Here is a 23180-nt window from a genome sequence, read left to right as displayed (position 1 = left end):
AAAATTAAAAAAGAACTCTTAATTTTCTGGCAGCCAAATTTCAAAACCTTCCAAAAATGTTATTCTATTTTTCAGACTGGTCTGCTGCCCAATACAAAAACAAAAAGAGCTTCTTAAACATCTGTTTCCATGAGGGAGATTTTAAAGTGGAAGCAGAGTGACACTTTTTTCCTCAGCACATATCAAAGGGGCTTGTGATGGTGTTGGAGGATATGTAAAGAGACTGGCACCTCACACCAGCTGGCAATGACCCTTTGGAAACCAAATACCATCAACACTGCAACTTTTTGAATTGGCAGTAGAAAACATTACCAATGTAGGCTTGGCATATTGAGCTCAAAAAGACTATGTTGAATCAGAATGTTTGTTGAAAAATCACTTTCAACAAGCATTGACTATCATAGGAAAGCATCAGCACCGTGCATTCGTTCTGTAACCTAGATCAAAAATAGTGGTGAAAAACCTTTTTATTTTTTTTTTCAGAAGTCTGTGAAAAGGAAGTGTCAAAATCTCCTGATAAACTAAAATAAGTAGACATTTCAGGTTACATCACTGTTGTCTATCAAGCAAACTGGTGGGTGAAGTATGTCTTACAGATAAATGAACTTAATGAGGTAAAAATGAATTTTCATCGGCCAGCTGACCCATCTACATCTTTCTCATAACCAAGAAATGCTGATGTTCTGTGGGTATCAGTAATAGGATGTTCAGGTGAAAGGTGAAAGAACTACTACTTTACTTGAAAGTGATTTTACCAAACGAATGAAGTCTTTTCAAACTTAAAATGATCCTGTTACTTAATAGTTAGTTTTACTGTGGTCAATTTACTTGAATCTTTTATCACAGCAGTGTATATATTTATTTTCATGAAGTATCAATATTAGTAATGTGGTAATAAATAACACGAGTACACATTCAAAGTATTGGAAATAGAGCTTCAGTCTTCATTTTTTTTAAATTGTCAGAGAAATCATCAACCCAAATTTGTATTTTGGACTGTGACTTACAATGCTAGTTACTCATGGAATAAACTTGGATTTTTTTAAAGTATGGACTGTTTGAAAAGAAATGAATCTAAATTTTAAATTTTGTTTTGAGAAGATTTTTTACATGAACATATGTCTTGTTGTATACTACAGAAAAGGGTGTGGCAAATGCTGTAAAATGGTATTCATTCCAGGTCTGTAGCTCAATTAGGAAAGTTTCTACAGCAGTTTCAAAAACTGCTGTTCCCTGTTTTTGGGCCCGTTTATGATAACTTTACAGCTCTGTAATTCAGAAACAAGTTATCATATCTGAGTAAAACTTCATATTTTTCTAAGTCTATACCAACAGTACACCTGTGCCAAATTTCAAGAAAATCTTAGATGGTGAGGTAGAAAATGGTCTATTTCTGTGTTGATCTGACATGGAGTGACCTGAGGCAGGTGTAAGTATTGTGAGGTAGTGGACAGGTGGCAAACGAAGAGGGGGAGGAGGAAATGAATAGTGGAGGGGGTGAACAGACGAAGGGAGATGGGGTCTGAAAAAGGGAATGGAGGATATGGACAAAGAAGAGAGGGGAGATGATTTTATGAAGAGTGATTGGGGGGGGGGGGGGAGATAGGCAGGTAGAGTTGGGAGAATGAGACATACAGAGAGATGGAGTAGGAAGAGGTGGACACAGAGAGAGAGAGAGGGAGGGAGGACGATGCGTGTCCAATATAGATGTCAAACACACACATGGACATAGCCATAGGGGAAAAAGTAGTTTATTTATATGATAAAAAATGCTCGCGAGTGTTGTCATACAACCCTTTGAACTTCCTGCAACACATCTTGGCCATAGTCCACTTTTTAAATAAAAACATTTTACCATTGCCTGATGCTTCTGCCTCTATCCATTTTTACAAAACATACCAAATATCATTGAAGACACTACTATCTGCACCTATTAAAACTGTTTGTTTCCTCACATCTTCCAATAACCATGCCTCTCAACAACATTTCTTGTCATATCATGGAAATTAACAACTACCATCAATCCACACTTAGAAATGATAGCTTTTATGGTCCATCTTCATAAGAGACTCTTATTCAAACTTTTCGTAGTTGCTTTAGTGGCACTAAAATGAATTATCTAGGGAACTAAACAGTTGATGCTTGTTAGATCTACTGCTTTCTCATTTCAGCGAATTCTACCTCAGCATCACCAGTTCCCGAAGAGTCTGGAACAAGAGCTGAGGCTGTTGTGGCTGACATCAGTAGTGCATCAGCTGACTCATCGAATGATGCACAGGTAAAGTTTCTAGCCCATCTGCTTTCTTTAGAGGCACATCCCAATAAAAATTCATAAAATTCTGAAATGTCGTACTCATGGTTAAAATATTCAAAAATCTTTTATCCTCCAAAAAACTATGTAATCGAAAGTATCAGGATACTACCCAAGAAGTACGATCTTACACACTGACATCAAAAACTAGATGGTATCTGCAATCACAACAAAACAGTGAAAGCTTATGAACTTGCTGTGTAATTAGGTGATTGAGGCCTCCAGGGTGTCAGTTTGCAGCAACGGTTTCCAGATATCACGAAAGTTCCAAAATTAACTGTTTCTCTTTTCACAATGCAGTGGAAACAACTCAAAAAATTTAAGGCTTAAAATTGATAAAAAAATATTAATTGGTTTCCAGGTACAGCTGAGTACTGGTAAAGTCACTCTGACAAACTGGCAATCAGTGTTTTTCACCCTTAACATGCAGCTGTATACTCCATTTGTATTTTAAGACAGATGATGTAAATTTGGTTTCCATAGTTGAGCATCCATCTTCAAACTAACAGTATTGTGAAGAGGATAGTTGCTACTCACCATATAATGGACATGCTGAGTCGCAGATACGCACAACAAAAAGACTGTCACAAAATAAGCTTTAAGCCTACAAGACCTTTGTCAAAAATTGATAAAACACACACACACACACACACACACACACACACACACGATACCACAGCCTCTAGAAGCTGAAGCCACACAGTGTGCCTTCAGCAGACAGAGACTGTGTTCATGTGTGTGTGAGTTGCGTTAATGAAACAGCATACACTTAAGAGCCAAAACATTATCACCACTGCCCAACAGGAGAATGAATTCCACCTGGTGGCGTTGAGGGCATGTGATGTGTGAAGGAAATTATATAAGTGGAGCAGAGATGAATAAGGAATCATCCTAGCAACAATGTGAGCCATAAATGGGGAAATCCAGTCAAAAATGACTATGACAAGAGGCAGCCTGTTATAATCCAGTATCTGGCTACGAGCATCTAAAAAATGGTGAAGGTGATTGGCTGTTCACATGCTACTGCTGTGAGCATTTATGGAAAGTGGTTGGAAGATGATGAAACCATAAGTAAAAGCAAGGTTTGGATGTCCACACCTGTTCGTAAACTGTGGAACTCAGAGGTCTGACCACTCTGTAAAGCGGGATAGGCAGTGATTGCAAGCACAGGTGTTTTGGAGTGCTCCTTTCGGCACACGTTGCTGAACTTGATGCTCTGCAGGAGACGAATTGTACTTGTTCCCTTGTTGATCCAATGAAATTGTCAATTATAATTGCGCTGGACGTTATATCATTGAAATTGGACTGAGTGTCAGTGGAAACGTGTCATCTGGTCAGCTGAATCACATTTCATGTTACACCATCTTGATGTCATGTCCAGAATAACAGTCATCCAGGCATACTGTTGCTCGAAAAGTGCACTGTGCCGTGGACAGAAAATAGTGGGGGGAAGGGGGGGCAGTATTATACCATGGGGGACACTCACCTTAGCTTCCACTTCCACTTGGGTTTCCCCATTTATGGCTCATATTGTTGCTATAATGATTCCTTATTCATCTCTGCTCCACTTATATCGTTTCCTTACCACATCGCATATCCTCAAATGGAAGCTTGTGGTAGTAATCAGAGGCACCAAGATAACTGTGGACTATATGAACATTATTGCAGACCACCTGCACCATTTCATGTTTGATGCCTTACCTGGTGGCAGTGGCATCATTGATTTGAGCAGCAATATGGTGAACTCACTTTTTTGTCTTGACTACCTAATTCGTTTTATGTGAACCCAATGGAACAGATCTTGGACACTATTGAATGCCAGCTCGGCACCCACAAACCACCGGCCCGTAATTTGCAGGAATTGGGTCAAATGTGCATAGACGTCTGGTCTGTATACCTCCTGAAACCTACCAACAGCATGTAAAATTCACACCATGCAAAATTGCTGCTATATTATGTTCCAAAGGTGGACCATCACTCTGTTAAGCAGGCGGTCATAATGTATGGACTCATCAGAGTAGAATGGTCTGTGATTCACTCTGAGTGAAAAGTTGTGTGAAATGAATGGCCATGCAGATGTTTTGTACTTTTGTCTTTGTGTGGAGTGAATATATAGTGTAAGTTTTTAAAGTAATAAATTTTATGTAAGTGGTGCTCACCATATTACAAACATTTAATGACTAACATGATCAGCACTGTCTTAGCCATGTGATTATAGTGTTCTTGAAATTTTAATTTGCAAAACTAATCTGTTTGTAATGAAGACTTCCACATGATGCTGTAGCAGGCGGCTGCACCAGATGAAGCCACGGTTGTAGCACCAGCTACAAGGGAGGTTGTCAGAGCCAGACACAGACCCCTCTCAGCAGACAGGACGCGTCACATCCGCAGCCAGTGGCTGTTGCAGTCTACCAACCAATCCACATCCAGTAGTAGACTAAGTGTATTGGGATGCAGCAATGGCAGGTTTCACCTTCAGTGGAACATCCAGGAAGCCACGAATCCTAATGACTGGATTGCCTTGTGCTGTGTTGGTGAGTGATTTTTCACTATACCAACATTAATTTTTCTGTTCTTAAAAAGTACTGTATTTGTTTTGTTTGTAAAGTATTTACTTTCATTTTTGCACAGTTTCTGATTAGTTCACAATTAAGTGCATGTAATTTTGAAGAAAATTTTGTAAATTTGTAGTATTGTACATTACTTCATTTTTACATTACTTTTTTTGTGTTTACGCTGTTAGTGAAACTAATTTACAACTAAGTGCCATATATTTATATGGAGCCTAAGTACCTTAAAACTGAGATGTAAGAAATTAGCATTTGGATTGGATAAAAACTATGGATCAAAATACAGCAAAGTTACTTTTCTAGTCAGAACAGGGGCTGTGTGAACTATTATTGTCATATCCATTTACCATATCTTCAGAATATTTCAGCAAAATAATTGGCTGTATTTATTGAAATAAGCACATGATTAGCTAAGTTTAAACTGTAAGTTAAATTTTCTGAGATCGCAAACACCCTGTATAAAGCTTTCTTTCTCAGTAATTTTTCACTGAGTGTTCATGATCTTTATTCATCAAGATTAAGTGTGATTACATAAAAATATTGTATCAAATTTATCCGAGACAGAACATTGTTAGCAGTGTACTGCATGAAGTCACATAAGATATTACTTTCAATTTTAATGGAAATGATGGGCCTATTGGGGTGGCTCATGCTGAAAATCATCATCTACTTTAATGAATTTTAATTTGATCGAGATCCTCCACTGTATACAACTTTCTCTTCTATTTATATTTGTATATACAACCATGGCTATTGGTACTCACCCTCCAGTGTGCATCTTTTCCTTAATTTTGTTTCCTGACCATTGGAGTTTTCATACTTCATAAAGTATTTAAACAATAATTCCATCTTTTCCAAAATAAATTAGTTAGGATATCGCTGGATATTTTTTTCTGAATAAAGAATTGTTACATTCAGTAATCCTCAGGTTTGTTTTACTGTACAAATATAACTACACCGATTTTATACAGTTTTTGAGTGATTTTGCAAGTCAGAGTTATAGCTCAGATTCAAAACATCAGATCAAACTCAACATTAAAGTAACAGTACATTATTATAAAATGATTTCCTCGAAGTGCATCGTTTTTTCAAATGCAATAATTGAAGGGCTGTGTGCTGTGGTGGACTATGGCTTGAAGTATGATTGAACACTTGCTACTGTCACACAGTGGCCTCTGCCACCTGCTGGTTCCTGCAACCTGGTTTACCCCCGGATTGCTCAATCAGTATTAGAACAACTATATAATGTTTGAAACTTCCTGGCAGATTAAAACTGTGTGTCTGACTGAGACTCAAACTCTGGACCTTTGCCTTTTGCAGGCAAGTGCTCTACCATCTGAGCTACCCAAGCACGACTCACGCCCCCTCCTCTCCTCGCTCTCCTGCGAGCTTCTGTAAAGATACTGGCAGAAGTAAAGCTGTGAGGACGGGGCGTGAGTCGTGCTTGGGTAGCTCAGTTGGTAAGAGCACTTGCCCGCAAAAGGCAAAGGTCCCGAGTTTGTGTCTCTGTCCGGCACACAGTTTTAATTTGCCAGGAAGTTTCATATCAGCGCACACTCCGCTGCAGAGTGAAAATCTCATTCTAGATATATAATGTTTAGTAGGCTTATTATAATAAAGGTGATGACTTCTTCAATTATTTTAGGTGTAGGGATGTTGTGGTCATACATAAGAAAACCAGTCTGTTTGTGGCAGCAAACTCACATTTCCAGAAATTTACTTTTGTTTGAGTTTAGATGATATTTTGTCATTTTCAGGAAGACTAGGACTCCCTTTTGTCTCCTATTATTGTGATTTACATTTTATCAAACAATGGAAAATCCAGGATGGAATAACAAAAATATGGAAAATATAGATTGCTACGCATCATATTGAGGAGGTGTTGAGTGACAGACGGGCACAATGAAAAAAGGCTGCTAGATATTTTTTACCTGTTGGACTAAATCCTTTGAGTTAGAAAACACACACACACACACATGCATAACTGCCACACGCATGACCACTGTTGTTTCCAGATGCTAAGGCCCAATAGTGACTGTGTCTGAGGTGAGCAGCAGCCTTTGCTGGGGTGGATGCTGGGGCTGTAGAAGCAGATTAGATTAGATTCAGTTTTGATTCCGTAGACCCAAAAATGAAAGGATTCTCATGTGTGTGGAAGAATTCAGAAAGTATAACATGGAAAACATAAAACATTGGAATATAATAATCACTACCCTGACCATATGTCTGGAGATTGTCAAAATAGGTGAATACATTACAGTAAACTGAAACTGCTAATATTTACAGAATTAATACACCATCAGAATGAAACTTAGTCATGCACATTTAATACATGTATCATATACAAAATACCTAATCTTGACTGTTGTGACCAAGTGCTGTCAGAACTGAAATCTAACAGACATTTTTACTTAAGCTGATCTAACAGTCTCTGTTAAGATATCCATCTGTAGAGTAGAAGGAATTGCCTATCATAAAGTCTTTCAAACTCATTTTAAACTGTGTTTTATCTGAAACCAAGTTTTTAATGGTTGCTGACAATTTATTGAAAATGTGTGTTCCTGAATATTGGACCCCTTTTTGGACTGAGGTAAGTGATTTTAGGTCTTTATGTGAAGTATTCTTATTCCTAGTATTGATATTATGTATTGAACTATTGCCTGAGAGTAGAAATATACTACTTGCAACAAATTTCATTAAGGAATAAATATACTGAACATTGGTTAGATTCCTTGAATGGGTTTCTACATGATGTTCTTGAATTTACGCCACAAATTAGTCTTATTACACACTTTTGCACACTAAAACTTTTGCTCAGTTTGACAGGTTACCCGAAAATATGATCCCGTATGACATAGTAGAATGAAAGTAAGCAAAGTATGCAAGGTTTTTGTATATTTATATTTCCTGCATCCGACATCATTCTCACTGCAAATACAGACTTGTGGTATGCCCTTCCCAACTGAAATTATTTTCGAGTTGTAATCCCAGAAATTTAACACTATCAACTTCTTCGATCTGCATGTCTTCATATGTTATACACATGCTGGCAGAAAATTTCGTACAGGTTCTGAAGTGCATACAGTGAGTCTTTTCAAAGTTTAATGACTGTGAATTAGCTTTAAACCACTTAATGTCAGTGAAAATTGTACTAGCAGACATTACTACCAGACATTTCTAAATCTTTACCTGGCTTGCAACTTATTGCAGTGTTTGTAACATCTGCAAACAAAACAAACTTAGCATCTGGCGATGTAAGAGGCGAGAGGTTATTAATGCAAACAAGAAAAAGCAATGGACCCAATATGGAACATTGAGGAACACCACATGTAATTAATTCCCAATCAGATGAAGACTGACTGCATATTGCACGGGTAATTCATGATGACACCTTTTGTTTCCTTATAGGTAAGACTCAAACCATTTCACAGCACTGTCGGTGACACCATAATATTCTAATTTACTTAAGAGAATATTGGGATTTGTACAGTTAGAAGAAAAGAAATTTGTTAACATCGAGTATAGATTTAACTGTCAGGAAGTCATTTCTGAAAGTATTTGTATGGAGTGTAGCCATGTATGGAAGTGAAACATGGACAATAAGTAGTTTGGACAAGAAGAGAATAGCAGCTTTCGAAATGTGGTGCTACAGAAGAATGTTGAAGATTAGATGGGTAGATCATGTAACTAATGAGGAGGTATTGAATAGGATTGGGGAGAAGAGAAGTTTGTGGCACAACTTGACTAGAAGAAGGGATCGGTTGGTAGGACATGTCCTGAGGCATCAAGGGATCACAAATTTAGCATTGGAGGGCAGCGTGGAGGGTAAAAATCATAGAGTGAGACCAAGAGATGAATACACTAAGCAGATTCAGAAGGTTGTAGGTTGCCGTAGGTACTGGGAGATGAATGAGCTTGCACAGGATAGATTAGCATGGAGAGCTGCATCAAACCAGTCTCAGGACTGAGGACACAACAACAACAGTCAGAGGCTTCTGACAGCTCACAGAAAATGCCAATAACCCCTAACTTTTGTCTAATGAATTAGATACATTTTCACTATTCATGTAAATAGCTTTGTCTATATCGGAACCATTAAGGAACCCAAACTGTGACTTGGACAATATGTTATTTGCAGTCAGATGCTTAAGGAGATGCTTGAACACAACCTTTTCAAATTTTTTTGGAAAAGCCGGCGAAAGTGAAATTGGTTGATAGTTTCAAGGTATCTCTTTATCTCTCTTATTGTAAAGAGGCTTAAGTTCAGCATATTTTAGCCAATCTGGAAATTTTCCGCTGATGATTACACAAATAACTTAAGAGGTGCCCCACCACATCTCTTCTTACTCCCATAGGCAGCACTAGCATGTTATCTCACGTCTCTGTGCTTTCACTCCCCCTCCCTGCCCCAGGTCACTTCTGTATCCCCAATACTCACCACAGCAAATATGTGTTGCTCACGTCAGATACTTTCACAGTCAGGGGTTCCCCAGAGACAACAGTGTCCATGTGTGCATGGGCTATGCATGTGTGAATGTGTGTCTGTCTGGTTTTGCCAACTTCCAATGAAGGCCATTCAACACCACCTCTATATGGGAATAGCACCCTATCCTTCTCTTGTTGTTGATTTAGGTTTTATATAGTTTGTATTAGCTACTTCAGGCAAATGCTTGGATGGTTTCTCCAATATGTCCACTGGCATTTCTTTTGGAATGACCACAGTGGAGTAGCACTGTTTCTCCTAAGGACCCCACTGCTGGTATAGCATGAAACTCTGAACTTCTTTTTGTCATCTTTTAGTGCAGTTGGAAGTGCTACATGGATTTATTGTCATACTGTAATAGAATAAATGTGTCTGGGAAGAGAAAATAATTTTGAAATTTGAGATACATATTTCGTTTATACATTGGAAGGCAGAATAAAATTATGTGCTGAATTCATTGCACCTAAAAAATAATGTGCTTGGCATAACAGTATTAAACATTGTTGACAACTCCAAATTATTTAGCAGATGTACACAATATCTATTTTCTTTCCCACTGTTACTATGTCATCCATATTTTTTTTCCATCTCTTTACAGTACAAAATTGTATGGTGAGGTATGTAGGCATTGTGTGTGTGTTGCTACTTTTTGGGACATGTGAACCTGAAGTTGTTCAGTCTGCAACATATTTTATATTTTTAGAACATGTAAAAATGTTCTCGTGGTAGTGAAACTGATTTAAATGAATGTGTCAGAATGGTATCGCCATTAAAAATCGTTTAAACCTATTACTTGTCATGAAGACCGAAATTGACAAATTGCCAATCTCATTGTCTTTGAGAATTGTCATCTAGCAACATTCTGTTTTCAGGAAGTGAGAAGGGAAAAGTTTCCAACACGAGAATTTATGGAGAATTCTTCTCACATGCTCCCAAGTTTATATTTTTGTCACAGTGTTATTAACATACAGAGTTAACATTTTAATCTGATAAGTGTATAATAATTTCATTATTGCCTAAATGTTTATATTAACTCTGCCATTATATGTTACAGAGGTCCTCATCTCTAAAGACCCTGATATTGGTAGCACATATTAATCAAACTTCCTTTCCTTCTCCTATAACAGATGTGCAAGTAAAATCAGTTGACATTTATGAAGTTCTCTGTAACCACGTAACAAAATGCTTAAACCCAGCCCTTCTTTCGGGAACAAAGGCTGTATTCAATGTCTAGTGCTCCACAGTATCTTGCAATTTATAGTGAAGTGCAGAACAAGAATATTGCCCCATTCCAAGGCTTCAGGTTCCAATGCTTTGCCTATTAAGTCAGATACACACTAGAGCGAAGAGGATGCAGCTGGGCTATTAACAAAGAGACCATCATAAATAGCAGTGTTATTGTGATACAATATAGTTATTAAACATAAAGAATAATTCAAAGAACAACACATACCACCAGACAATTGTTCAATGTGAGAATTCCTTCTTCACTATTGTATGAGTAAATTACAAGGGGCATTCAAAAAGAAGTGGGCTGGAGGTATAATTACAGAAACCAGTACCTGTTAGAAGTATTGACCCTGGCTGTTGAGACATTTGTCCCACTGTGACACAAGGTGGTGAATGGCTGTCTCATAAATTTCCCGGGGCTTCAATCTTAACCAGTTCCACACATACAGCTGGACGTCGTCGTCCGAGGTACCTTTTTAAGGGGACCAAAAATGATATACTCACAGGGTAGAGGTCCAGACTGTATGAAGGGTGGCCGAGAACCTCCCATTTGAATTTCTGCAGGAGTGCTGCGACTGTGTTGGCCATATGAGGCTTTGCATTGTCGTGGAGCAGAATGACCCCACGGATGAGATTGCCTGGTCATTTTGATTTGATTGCTTGGTGAAGGGTGGTCGAGGTTTGCGAGTAACACTGGGCACTCACTGTTGTCCCGTGCTGCAGGAAGCAAATCAGAAGGGGGCCATCTTTGTCAAAGAAGAATGTCAGCATAACCTTTCCTGCACTCGTGGGTGGCCTTGGCTGTTTTTGTTGTTGGTGACCCTGGATGCTTCCACTGGAGACTTTGTCATTTTGATTCTGGTTTGAAGTGATGACACCATGACTCATCTCCAGCCACCACTCGTGCCAGGAACGCATTCCCTTCCCAAGCATAGTGCTGCAGATGAACAAGACAGTGAGCCATTCAACATACTTTATGGTGTGGTTGGAGACTGGGGCACCCATGGGTCATACGCTTTGTGCACGTTCAGTTGTTCCTTCATGATGGTGTAAACACCTCCAACACTCAATCCAACCACGGCAGCTATGGCTTTCACTGTCAGTCGGTGGTCCTGGGTAATGAGTGCATCCACCAGCTGGACAACGTCTTCGGTAATGCAGTGTGGTGCTCCAGACCAAGCACCATCAGCTAATGACACCCATCCTTCGCTGAAGTGCTTGTGTCACATCTTGACCCTTGCAAGGGACATGCAGTGTTTACCATAAACTTTTGACATTCGTCGACGAATGGCTGTTCCTCCTCCTCCTTCTGCTGCCAGAAAACAAATACTACCTCTTTGCTCGTCTTTTGATGCCTCCATGTCACTGTTTGCAATGCGACTGACAGTGTTGGGTAATTGATACATGCTGCTGCTAGCTCTGTATAGTCAAGTGACATGCACGCAAGGCTTGTAACGACAGGCTGTGAACTTCCACACTCTGGTTGGAACCACACCTCATTACACATGCCACAATTTTACTCTCCTATCACCGGTTTGTGCATTCCAGACTCAGGCTTGTTTCTTTTTGAACACCCCTTATGTATGGAATTGTTACAGCTCATTTCTCCTTCATCACTCACTAAACATCTCAGCACAGTTGTAATCAGTTTTAATATAGTTCATCCTGAGACACACTAGGAAAGTAATTTACACTGTAGCAAATCAGAATGGAATTGTCAACAGAAAAAAGTCATTTCCATTCTGATAGGTTTTTCAGTTATTTTTCTACAGACTAAATTCATTTAGTGTCATAAAATATAAGAACACCAATGTTATTTGGAATTTTCCTGTCTGTAAAGGTATGAAAATTATAATTTTCCCAATTTAGATGGGTAATGGTGATAAGATAAATATGAAAACATGTGAACAGAATATATTATTGTTTTACGGGTCAAGGTTTTGGTTCTTCTTATGGTGAATATGTAGATGATGACTGGCATAGTGAGCAAAACTGACAGACTGTCTCACAGTACTAATTTTCTTCATTGGTTTGCTGATTGCTTTTACATTATATTTCAATAAAATACATGTGATTCTATCTGTTGTTCAAAGATTATAATGAGAAACCTTGCCTGATTTTGAATTTTGACACAACTGCCATTGCTTGTGTAATAATCTGGCACAGACTGCCCCTCCTCAGTATATCCTATTCATATTCAGGCTTGCATATAAATGTAGCTATCCAAGAGTATTTATTGTACCTGATCTGGTAGGGCTGGTGGTCAAAGTAAGTCAGCTATTTGTATAGTGGGGAGCTTAGGTCATCAAAAAAGCTCATAAAACTTCATCCATTTTCATCACAAAATGTATACATTGGAGGATAACACAGGGTGACTCAGGAATTCCTAAGCAGTAATTCATGATGATGAATATATCTTCAGCATTCTTGCACAAAACTTCAGGATTCCCTCGGTGACAAATGCTGTGCCAATTGCATGGGAAAATGGTGATCATCAAACTTCCTGTGGCCACTCTGTTGCTCTTGAAACTTACCCTCCCACATAAAGCAGCTAAGTATTAGACAGTGCAGGAACAGCCTTTTTAGACCAAGAAGATACTGTGGATTAGAAGGTGACCAGATGCCCTTCCTGTCACCAACCCTTTACCCCACAGTGTGGAATTTGTGTGACCCAACTGTGTGTGTGTGTGTGTGTGTGTGTGTGTGTGTGTGTGTGTGTGTGTTTGCAAACCTTGTAACTGATTTGTAATGTGGGTACCAGCCCAGTATTCACATAGTCAGACGTGAAAAACTGCCTAAAACCACACCCAAGCTGGCTGGCACACCAGCTCTCATCATTAATCCACTGGGCAGATTCAATCTGGGGCTGCTTGAAACCCAGAAGCAGTGTGGTAACACACATGACTTTCTAGATGGATAACTTCATTCGATTTCTTGTGAATGATAAAAGTATGTAGAGGATAGCCATTGTAATTGTGCACACGTTTTAGCTGCTTACTTTTTTCAGCGGGTTATACCTAATCCCTAATGTAAGAAGCAGAATTGCTGAGGTTCATTCCAATGTGGTTAAATACTTCACCAAATTTTATTTCACTGAGTTCACAACATATCTTGTCACATCACAGTAGTGTGTGTAGCTGAGGTGGGTGTGCATATGCACATTTTTCATGGAAGACATTTTGACCACCATGTTTCTCTTTCATGAATTGTGCAGCATCAGAATTGTGTTTATATTATGTCAATGTATGCATGAAGTTGTCAGCCTTCTGTTCTTAATATTTACAACATATTATAATACTTGTAACATCATTGTCTATATGTAAGTGGGTTTCTCTGTGGTAAAGAAATGTGTCATGAGGCAAGCTGAGTATATTTGCCCAGGTTCAAAAATTTATTTGAAAGTGAGCACCCGCTGAGGGCACAAGCCAACAGTGTTAATAAATATGTGGAAGTCAGAGAAAATTATTTCTTTATGATTATTTGCCATTTCAAAAAGTTTTGAAATGTTTCAGACTAAATTTGCACTGAAACAGTTGGCAGCAATATGGAATACAAAAGCAACAATACATACATTATTACACAAGCAAGATGACTAAAAACTGCACAATAAAGATTTTCTTTAGTTCGTGTTATGGAAGAGTTCTATAGCTGTCAACAGTGTTTTATTTCTGAAAGAATGAGCCATTGTTCAACAGCATACTTATACTGGAAGTTCGGCACAAATTATTTCTGCTGTTTTATGTTGGGTAGCAGACGTTATTCTGTGAAAACAGCAGCAACAACAACAACAACAATAATAATAATTACAAAATAGTTTGTAGCACTGTGTAAGTACAAATGTGCAAATAATAGAGATCAAATTAACCATAAAGATTTAAATTCTGTAGCCAGAGAAATGCTCACTAGGTTTGAACAAATCGTCTATCTTTCATGTGTTCATATGGCAAGTTCATCACATTCACAAAGTGTATCACAGTAGTTTGACTCATATTTACACTTTGTCTGCAGGCTAGGAATAAAAAATTACTACCACCATTCTGGACTAAATTATTGTGGCTTCAATTTGCTTTCCTTTACACTGAAATAATTATTCTTTTATCTAATGTAAAAACAAATTTCTCACTCTTTTCTGGCATAATACAAAGGCTGTTGTGGATGGTGCAAAGCCCCTGACAGAAGACTTAAAATTGACCAATTTACGGTGGTTGCAGATGAATAAATAACTGGGAACGATACATTATTGTTGTATAATTTTGATCAGTATTTTATTTATATTTGACACGGGTTATCTGCAACTGTTACTAATACTTTGAAGAAATCAGAGTAGCAGTATCATAAATATATTTCTCATCATCTCGAGGTAAAATGGAAATGTCGTGTGGCTAGGGCCTCCCGTCGGGTAGACCGTTCGCCTGGTGCAGGTCTTTCGATTTGACGCCACTTCGGCGACCTGCGCGTCGATGGGGATGAAATGATGATGATTAGGACAACACAACACCCAATCCCTGAGCGGAGAAAATCTCCGACCCAGCCGGGAATCGAACCCGGGCCCTTAGGATTGACAGTCTGTCACGCTGACCACTCAGCTACCGGGGCGGACTGTAAAGTATATTTGTATGTAAGATAAAGAAAGTCAACCACACGCCTGTAGCTGACTGATGTGTGGTACATAGACACATGTAACAGAAAACAGTGAACACTAGCTCTTGAGCTTTCTGTCCCTTCTTCTGGTAGAAAGTACACACAACTGCGTAGACAGCCAAACACACATTACCGCCACAACACCCACCACTTCTAACAGGTTAATCAATAAGCACTGCGAGAACTAAACAATTAATCATTTTCTAGCACACTGTTTGTTTTATTGCTTTAGTATACATATTAGGGAGGAGTGTAATTTGAACCATCACATAGTCATTCAGGTTTGAGTTTCTGTGGTTCCTTACATCACTTCATGTGACAGGTGCATTATTTTTTCCGACCAGGCTACTGCCGTTTCTATCCCTAACCCTCATTCAACCTTTAGTGAGAGTCTCACCCCTAATGAATTTATTCTCACTGGGTCATTAAGCTGTAGCTAATAAGTGCCATAAGAGTTGTTAGATGCTGTGACCTATCTGTTTTGAAATATTGTTAGCATTTAAGAGAAGAAAAAGTATCAGTCGTGGGAGTTCGCTGACCAAACATGTAAGGCTAATTTAATAGAAACACACACACACACACACACACACACACACACCTGTTTGTATCTTGAATAATTTCTTTCTTGTTTTGTAACATGCCTGTGTAGGTACTGAGAAGAGTGTAAGCACAAATGGTTGTCGCTGAGGCTGCAGAAAAGAAGCTGAGCGGAATTTGGAGTTAGAAGAGACAGCTGACTTGTGAGAAGGTTTGAACGTGAATCGACTTATGGGAAACTAGAAAGACACATTGCAATGAAAATTATAGCTGTTGAACTTGAAGATGTGCTCAGCAGTACAAGTGATCATGACCATTGAAATGTGTGTAAAGGATGTAAGATTGAGCTAAGGGAAAAGTTAGTTATAGCATCAGAGAAACGAACTCCTGTGGAATGAGTGTTTCTCTGTAGATGCAGGTAATAGCAATGGGGAAAAAGTCAAGAGATGATTAATTTAACGTGTTGTACGTGGAATAGTGTAAGAAATCATTACATTGCGAACATCATCTAAAATGTGGCCAGGAATCTAACAAAATAATATGAAAACTTTGATATAAGCACCTTTACTTTGGAGCCTGTTTTCTGATTCACCTCTAATGCATTCACCTCTTCTCTGGGAATGTCCTAGCCATCAGTATGTATGTGATAGTTGAGATGACATCTTGAATCTTACAAGACTTTCAGCTAAGACAAAGTTGTCAGTGCTTGTTTAGTTGATGCATCCTTGATCACTGTCATAAATCTACTAGCTAGTTACTGTACCTAGTGTCAAGACAGAATAGAGTTTCTGAGCAAACGCTATCTACTAAATGCAATAGTGAGATGTAAAGTAAACTTCAGATAAATTAAACTTATTGACAGGAGGTCATGTTTATTGTCTAAGAAAAACACTGGTACTTCAATATGACTGCTGAACTTTGTATGTATCAGGTGAACACAGTGTCAATGAAAACAGTATGTCAGACACTACATAAACATAACGTGCATGAGAGATATTTTCATTCTGGTTGGTGCAACTGTTACACTGTATGTATGTAATGACATCTTCCCAAATAACTGTAAGGTATATTGTGCCCAGTTAATTTCACAATTGATTTTGGCTTTTGTGCCATCTCTGATGGTTTCAAAGCACCTTACAACATATCATAATGCACCAGAAACTGGTCACCATCAAAGTTCATGGCCGTACACATGTTCATCATGTGCTCTGTTGATGATTTTTGCCAGAGGGGATTGCAAGAAGATAAATTTTTCACTCATGTAGGTTTTTGGATGAGAATAATAATGAAGTCACATTGTAGCCTCCACAATCAACAGGTTTGAATGTTATGGAGCCACATGGTCTCAGTTGTAAAACAACTAAGAACCAGTTGTCTTCCGTCACAATCTGTTTAGGAGCTGAAACAGTTTCTTTGCACATAATGGTAGAAAACATAATTGATTACTGTTAGGGTTTCCATACATCAGTCTCCAGTGCTCAGAATGTGTTAGAAGCCAGCATGTTGTACAGAGATATTTTGTCCAACTCTTGTATCTGTTTAGGTGTGCAGTAAAAGGCATAATGAGGGACATTCAGAACAACAAGACCAATTGGTACTTGTAAACATATGTGTGTGAAGTATTTCACACAGAGCTTTGCTTGTTTTTACATTTCGTTTTGTGCATTGTACTGATGTTTTAAACTGCAGTTGTCATGAAGTTTAGTGATAAATAAAAACCATATTTAGTAGCAAATATAATATTTTTGATTAAGAATGTATTTCTACCATCACATCTAAGACTACAGAATGGCGTTGCTACACTGTTACTTTAACAGAAAAGGTCAGTAATGAGGTAGTAATTTTACTGAAGCACATATCAATGTTTTCGTTACCACTTCTGTTGATAGTCTTGGTCGTAGTTCATCTGCACTCCTCTCAAATACATAAAATTATCCAAATTTTTATATAACTGAATATTTTTCATTGCTTGGTGAGATTAAGTTTTTGGTGTCTGATTTACTTCATGCATCTTCAATTTGTAGATAACAGGTGACTAAGGTTCATTGGAATTTTTGTGCCATTTTAGAAATGCACGTACAAGTATTTTGAATGACAGGACGAAACACACTTTTGTGTATGGTGGACAATTTGACCATAGTTCCAAAACGCATATTCCATTATAAGTGAGGCCCATTAACAGCAATAGCTTCTTAAAATGGTAAAAGCTGTTGTGCTGCTATTTAGTTTTTAATCTAATGTGCAGGATATGAATAATGATAAACAAATTGACAGACTGGAAGTAGATTCTGTTGTTTAATGGCCATAACAATAAAGTCGTTAGATACAGAGCACTCCCACAGATTGGGGGGAAATGTGGCAGAAAATTGGACATGTACTTCAATCAAATGCTAGAATGATTCCTTGTAAACTGATGGAGGGAAACAATGAAAACCTAAATCTGGATAGGCAGATAGGGATTTGAACAGCCACCCTCCCAAATGCAAGTTGGTTGATTTTGAAAGTGAGTCAACTGAACCTACCAATATTGGACAACGGCTTTGTAGCATTAAATAATGGTGATGTGCTGAACATATGCAGACAAAAAGAGAACAGAAAACTGACATTATTTCTGTTTTATTTCTGTAAATTTTCAGAATCTAGCTTTTGGCAAGAATCTGATTTGTAGCGTACTCAATGTCTAGGTTAGGTTGAAAGGTGATAGTTTGATTGTGATTTGATGAAGCCAACAAATGTGAATACAAAATCTTAGATGTGCTGTCAGGGACATATTTAGGATCTACAGACCACTAGGCTGCAGCTGTGGTGTTGGTCATACGAGGGAGAATTTTGCTATAACTAACCTCTAAAAATGTTATTTTAGAAGTCTCTAATTCAGCATTGAAGGTTTTTAAATAAATTGTATATCTTTTAAATATCCAATTCACGATTTAACTAATGAATGAGATTAGAAGAATGACACACACTTTTGTTTAGCACTTCCACTTGTTATAGGGATTAGTTTGTATTTTATGGAAGTCAACAATAACAGATTACATGTAAAATCAAAAAAAAATCATATTATTACAGTTGTAACTTTTCTTTGCTACTATGTCATCATTCATCTGTGATGACTGGTACGGCCACCATGACACTTACATTTATAACTATTTTGTCAACTTGATGACGTTCTTTGTATCATGCTACAATGACATGTACAGCCGTGACAATGCTGCTGAAAGGAGGTCAAAAAATTTGTAGAGTTGTTTCCAACTAGTAAAATAGTTATTATAAACAAAGAACTATTGTCTGTTTTTATAAAAATACATTCATATCAGAAAAACACACTTGTTTATTTAAATTTTGGAATTCCCACAGTAGTCACATTACCTTTCTATGATGTCACAAATCAGTAAGGTATATCTCACATGTTACGCACACATAGTGTGTGTTTCCTGCCATATCTCATTAGCAAATAAAGCTACACTGAAAACTGGTACACCTGCCTAATATCATGTGCCACATCACGACGTGGCATGAACTTGACTAGTGTCTGAAGTAGTGCTGGAGGGAACTGACACCATGAATTCTGCAGGGCTATCCATAAATTCATAAGAGTACAAGGGGGTAGGGATCACTACTGAACAGCATGTTGCAAGGGATTCCAGATGTGCTCAATAATGTTCATGTCTGGAGAGTTTGGTGGCCAGCGGAAGTGTTTAAACACAGAAGAGTGTTCCTGGAGCCACACTCTAGCATTTCCGGACATGTGGGGTGTCGCATTGTCCTGCTGGAATTCCCAAGTCCATCGGCATGCACAAAGGACCTGAATGGATGCAGGTAATCCAACTGCATACGCCCCACACCATTACAGAGCCTCTACCAGCTTGAACAGTCCCCTGCCGACATGCAGGGTCCATGGTTTCATGAGGTTGCCTCTATACCCATACACATCCATCCACTCAATACAATCTGAAATGAGACTAGTCTGACCAGACAACATGTTTCCAGTCATTGACAGTCCAAAGTTGGTGTTGGCAGGCCCAGGCGAGGTGTAAAGCTTTGTGTCATGCAGTCATCAAGGGTGCACTAGTGGGCCTTTTGCTCCAAAAGCCCATATCGATGATGTTTCATTGAATGGTTTGCATACTGTTATTTGTTGATGGCTCACCATTGAAATCTGCAGCAATTTGGGGAAGGGTTGCACTTCTGTCACATTGAACGATTCTCTTCAATCATCAATGGTCCTGTTCTTGCAGGATCTTTTCCGGTCGCAGCGATGTCGGAGATTGATGTTTTACCGGATTCCTGATATTCATGGTACACTCATGAAATGGTTGTATGGGAAAATCCCCACTTCATCGCTACCTCAGAGATGCTGTGACCCGTTGCTCATGCACCGACTATGACACCACGTTCAAAGTCACTTAAAATCTGATAACCTGCCATTGTAGCAGCAGTAACCATTCTAACAACTGCACCAGACACTTGTTGCCTTATATAGGCATTGCCGACTGCAGTGCCATATTCTGCCTGTTTACATATATCTTTATTTGAATACACATGCATATACCAGTTTCTTTGGCACTTCAATGTATGTGACAATGGTTCTGTCCAGCTCCAGCGTCTCAAGAATGCACATCTGGCAACAAGATGTAAAAAAAAGAAAATTGTTTCAATGAAATGAGTGAGGTATGGAAGAAATTAGCTGTATGGGAAATTAAACTAACTTCAAACCAGCGATATTGCAGTAACCATTAATTTAAAGGACCAGAATTTTTGCCAGCTTAGTTCAAAAATGGTTCAAATGGCTCTGAGCACTATGGGACTTAACATCTGAGGTCATCAGTCCCCTAGAACTTAGAACTACTTAAACCTAACTAACCTAAGGACATCACACACATCCATGCCTGAGGCAGGATTCGAACCTGCGACCATAGCAGTCGCGCGGTTCCGGACTGCGCGCCTAGAACCGCTAGACCACCGCGGCCGTCCGCCAGCTTAGTGCCACTGCGATTTGATATGAGGGCATGTATGGTTTGAAAAGTGAATGCTGTCAAAAAATTCAGTTAGATAGGTCCATACAAAATAATTACTTCTACATTTTTACTGTTATGAGAGGGGCTACACCATAGAATTGAAATAAAATATATGTACCCAGATAGCCGTACATAAGTATGACTTTGAGTAACAAAGTCCAATTATCTTTGTTTTTAATTGTCATACAGAAGAAAGGTTACTAACTTTGAACACATGCGGCCAAAATTATCGGCTCGTCGTTTGTATTTATTCTCTGTTCAGAGAAATCCAATACAGCCAGTCAATGGGAACGTGTGTTTTTATAGCACCTGTTACCTGTCTAATAATGGAAGGCGGGTTGGGCGGCGTGGACTGAACGCTGGTGAATGGAAACGGCTTAATAATCCGCCGCGCGTATGCTCATTGCCGCGTGGCGCGCGCTTTGTGTGGCCGGATGCGGCTCCAACCTGCTTCTTCACAAAAGACCGGATACAGCTGTGAAAAGAATCCACTGCGGGGATACGTGAGAAAGCAACTGTACGCTGCGCTGCAGCAGGTGGGCGTCGCTGTCTCTAATCGCCCTCACTGAAATGAATAGAGCCGCTAACACTGTTACCTGCGCACACCTCTGAACCCTGCTTGTCATCCATACTGCGGCCTCATCTGTGTCTGCTACAACCCTGTTCATCGTTATGCCCCCACCCAGGAGCCACGGATCGCAGCAGTCCGTCGCAGACCGCAGCGATCAATCGCTTATCGCTCGGAATTACCGTGCAATATGATGTCACATGTGTGGCAGTATGCCTGCCCGACTGCGTCTCGTTTCTGTTGTGAAGTGTGATTGTGTGGTTTTGTTTGATTTCGCTAACTCCACCTATACTAAAAACTTTACTATAGAATTTACAGTCATTCATTGACCAAAAACGCCCAGAAAAGTGAAATTGAAACCCTGGTTGCCACGTACGGTAAGAAGAAATACAAATATAAAATCATTGACAACCCTCAGTTTTTGCTGTGATTAGCTTTTTGAAGTTTGTGCTGTAGAAGTAGAAATTCACAGTAATAGTCACGCGACGCAAGTCTTCATCTGATGATATTGAGATATGTCCTGTTTATTAGACACTAGATATATTATTTAAGTTTTTAACTTCTGAGCAGGAATGAGGTAAACGTGAAATCAACTGAACATTTTAATTAAAATTGTATAGCGCTGCAGTCAGTATTTCTGTAGACAGATCGAGATGGCAAAAGCATTATGTGCTATACTTTCAGTTGAAGTACAAGAATAACAAGTGAAAAAGGAATTGACAACATTCAGACATGTTGGCGAAATACAAGCACTCTTTTGACCTTAGTGCAAAATCTAATTTCTTATTTTTCCCAAGAAAAGCGTTTAAAACAAGTTTAGTTAATAACAGTTCCATTTTTAATCTATATTTGTGCAAGCATTAGTGGACATACGAAGATCAACTGCCACTATTGCTAAACATAGCAGTTCATTTGCCGTAGCAGAACATTATGGCAGTGGCTTTCGAAATACTGTTTGACACTGTTTGGCAAATCGCTCGTGTGTGACAGGGTGGAAGCGACCGATGGATTACAAGCGATCCGTGCTTCGTGCTTTGGGAGAGAACATTGCTCAAAGTATACCTCCGCGTTTGTTGTCACATTGGATTGTCCTCGTGGAATGTATATCACACGCTATTAAGTATAGAAGCGTACAGTTTTTACGTTACGTTTGTGCTCCAGCCTCGCATATCGCCTTATTCGCGTATTTAACCTGCAGCCGCACTTCTATCCCAGCGGCCTTTTTCCTATAAAATCTCGAAGAAATTAGCACCGTCAGTTTCTCGCTGTCTTTTAACGGCTCCCCACTCTTGTGTTTCAATAGAACATAAACATTTTTACAGCGCGTCCGAACAAGACCTCAAGAGCACGATCGGCGGGTCAGAAAGACCCTTTACATAAGCACAACTTCCGGAAGACGAAATCCGAAGTTGGGAAACCGTTTTTCGCTGTCGTGTTTACCTGTTATGCTTTGAAGCGGTTTTGCTAGGCCAGTCAAATAGCTGTTTTCCGACCGTCAGTTGTTTTACACAAATGGCGACTGGAATCAGCTGTTCCAATTTCCGATTTAGTCAGTAAAATGGCTGTTTCTCATCAGTTACATATAGATGTTGACATCTTCCTGCTCAGTTTAATATTTCTACTTTTCCATCAGTGCACAAAAAGTCACTCTGTTCAGAACATTTTTAAAAGCAAGACGTAACAAACCAAGTATGTTTTAAAAACGATTGTGCGTTTAGATGGGAGCGAAAATCGATTTTGGGGGTGGAAATCCAAAAGCTAGAATCGATTCTGGATTGTGTACGTGACCAGTCAGAAGCGGTATAGGAAAATCGGTTTACGA

At 38.9% G+C, this 23180-nt stretch overlaps 1 protein-coding gene across 1 annotated transcript in view; it reads left to right on the top strand.

The window, feature by feature from the left end:
- LOC126175742 (uncharacterized) overlaps positions 1 to 17453 on the top strand; it is a 45346-nt gene extending 27893 nt beyond the window's left edge. The window contains exons 3-5 of the mRNA XM_049922696.1: positions 2172 to 2278; positions 4596 to 4845; positions 15885 to 17453. Coding sequence (XP_049778653.1) covers positions 2172 to 2278; positions 4596 to 4845; positions 15885 to 15922 — 395 coding nt within the window. The 3' untranslated portion in view covers positions 15923 to 17453. The remainder of the gene's footprint in view (positions 1 to 2171; positions 2279 to 4595; positions 4846 to 15884) is intronic.
- Positions 17454 to 23180: the final 5727 nt, after the last annotated feature.

Source organism: Schistocerca cancellata, chromosome 3 (genome assembly GCF_023864275.1).
Source record: "Schistocerca cancellata isolate TAMUIC-IGC-003103 chromosome 3, iqSchCanc2.1, whole genome shotgun sequence".
NCBI lineage: Eukaryota > Metazoa > Arthropoda > Insecta > Orthoptera > Acrididae > Schistocerca > Schistocerca cancellata.
This window is presented reverse-complemented; position numbering and strand designations above follow the sequence as displayed.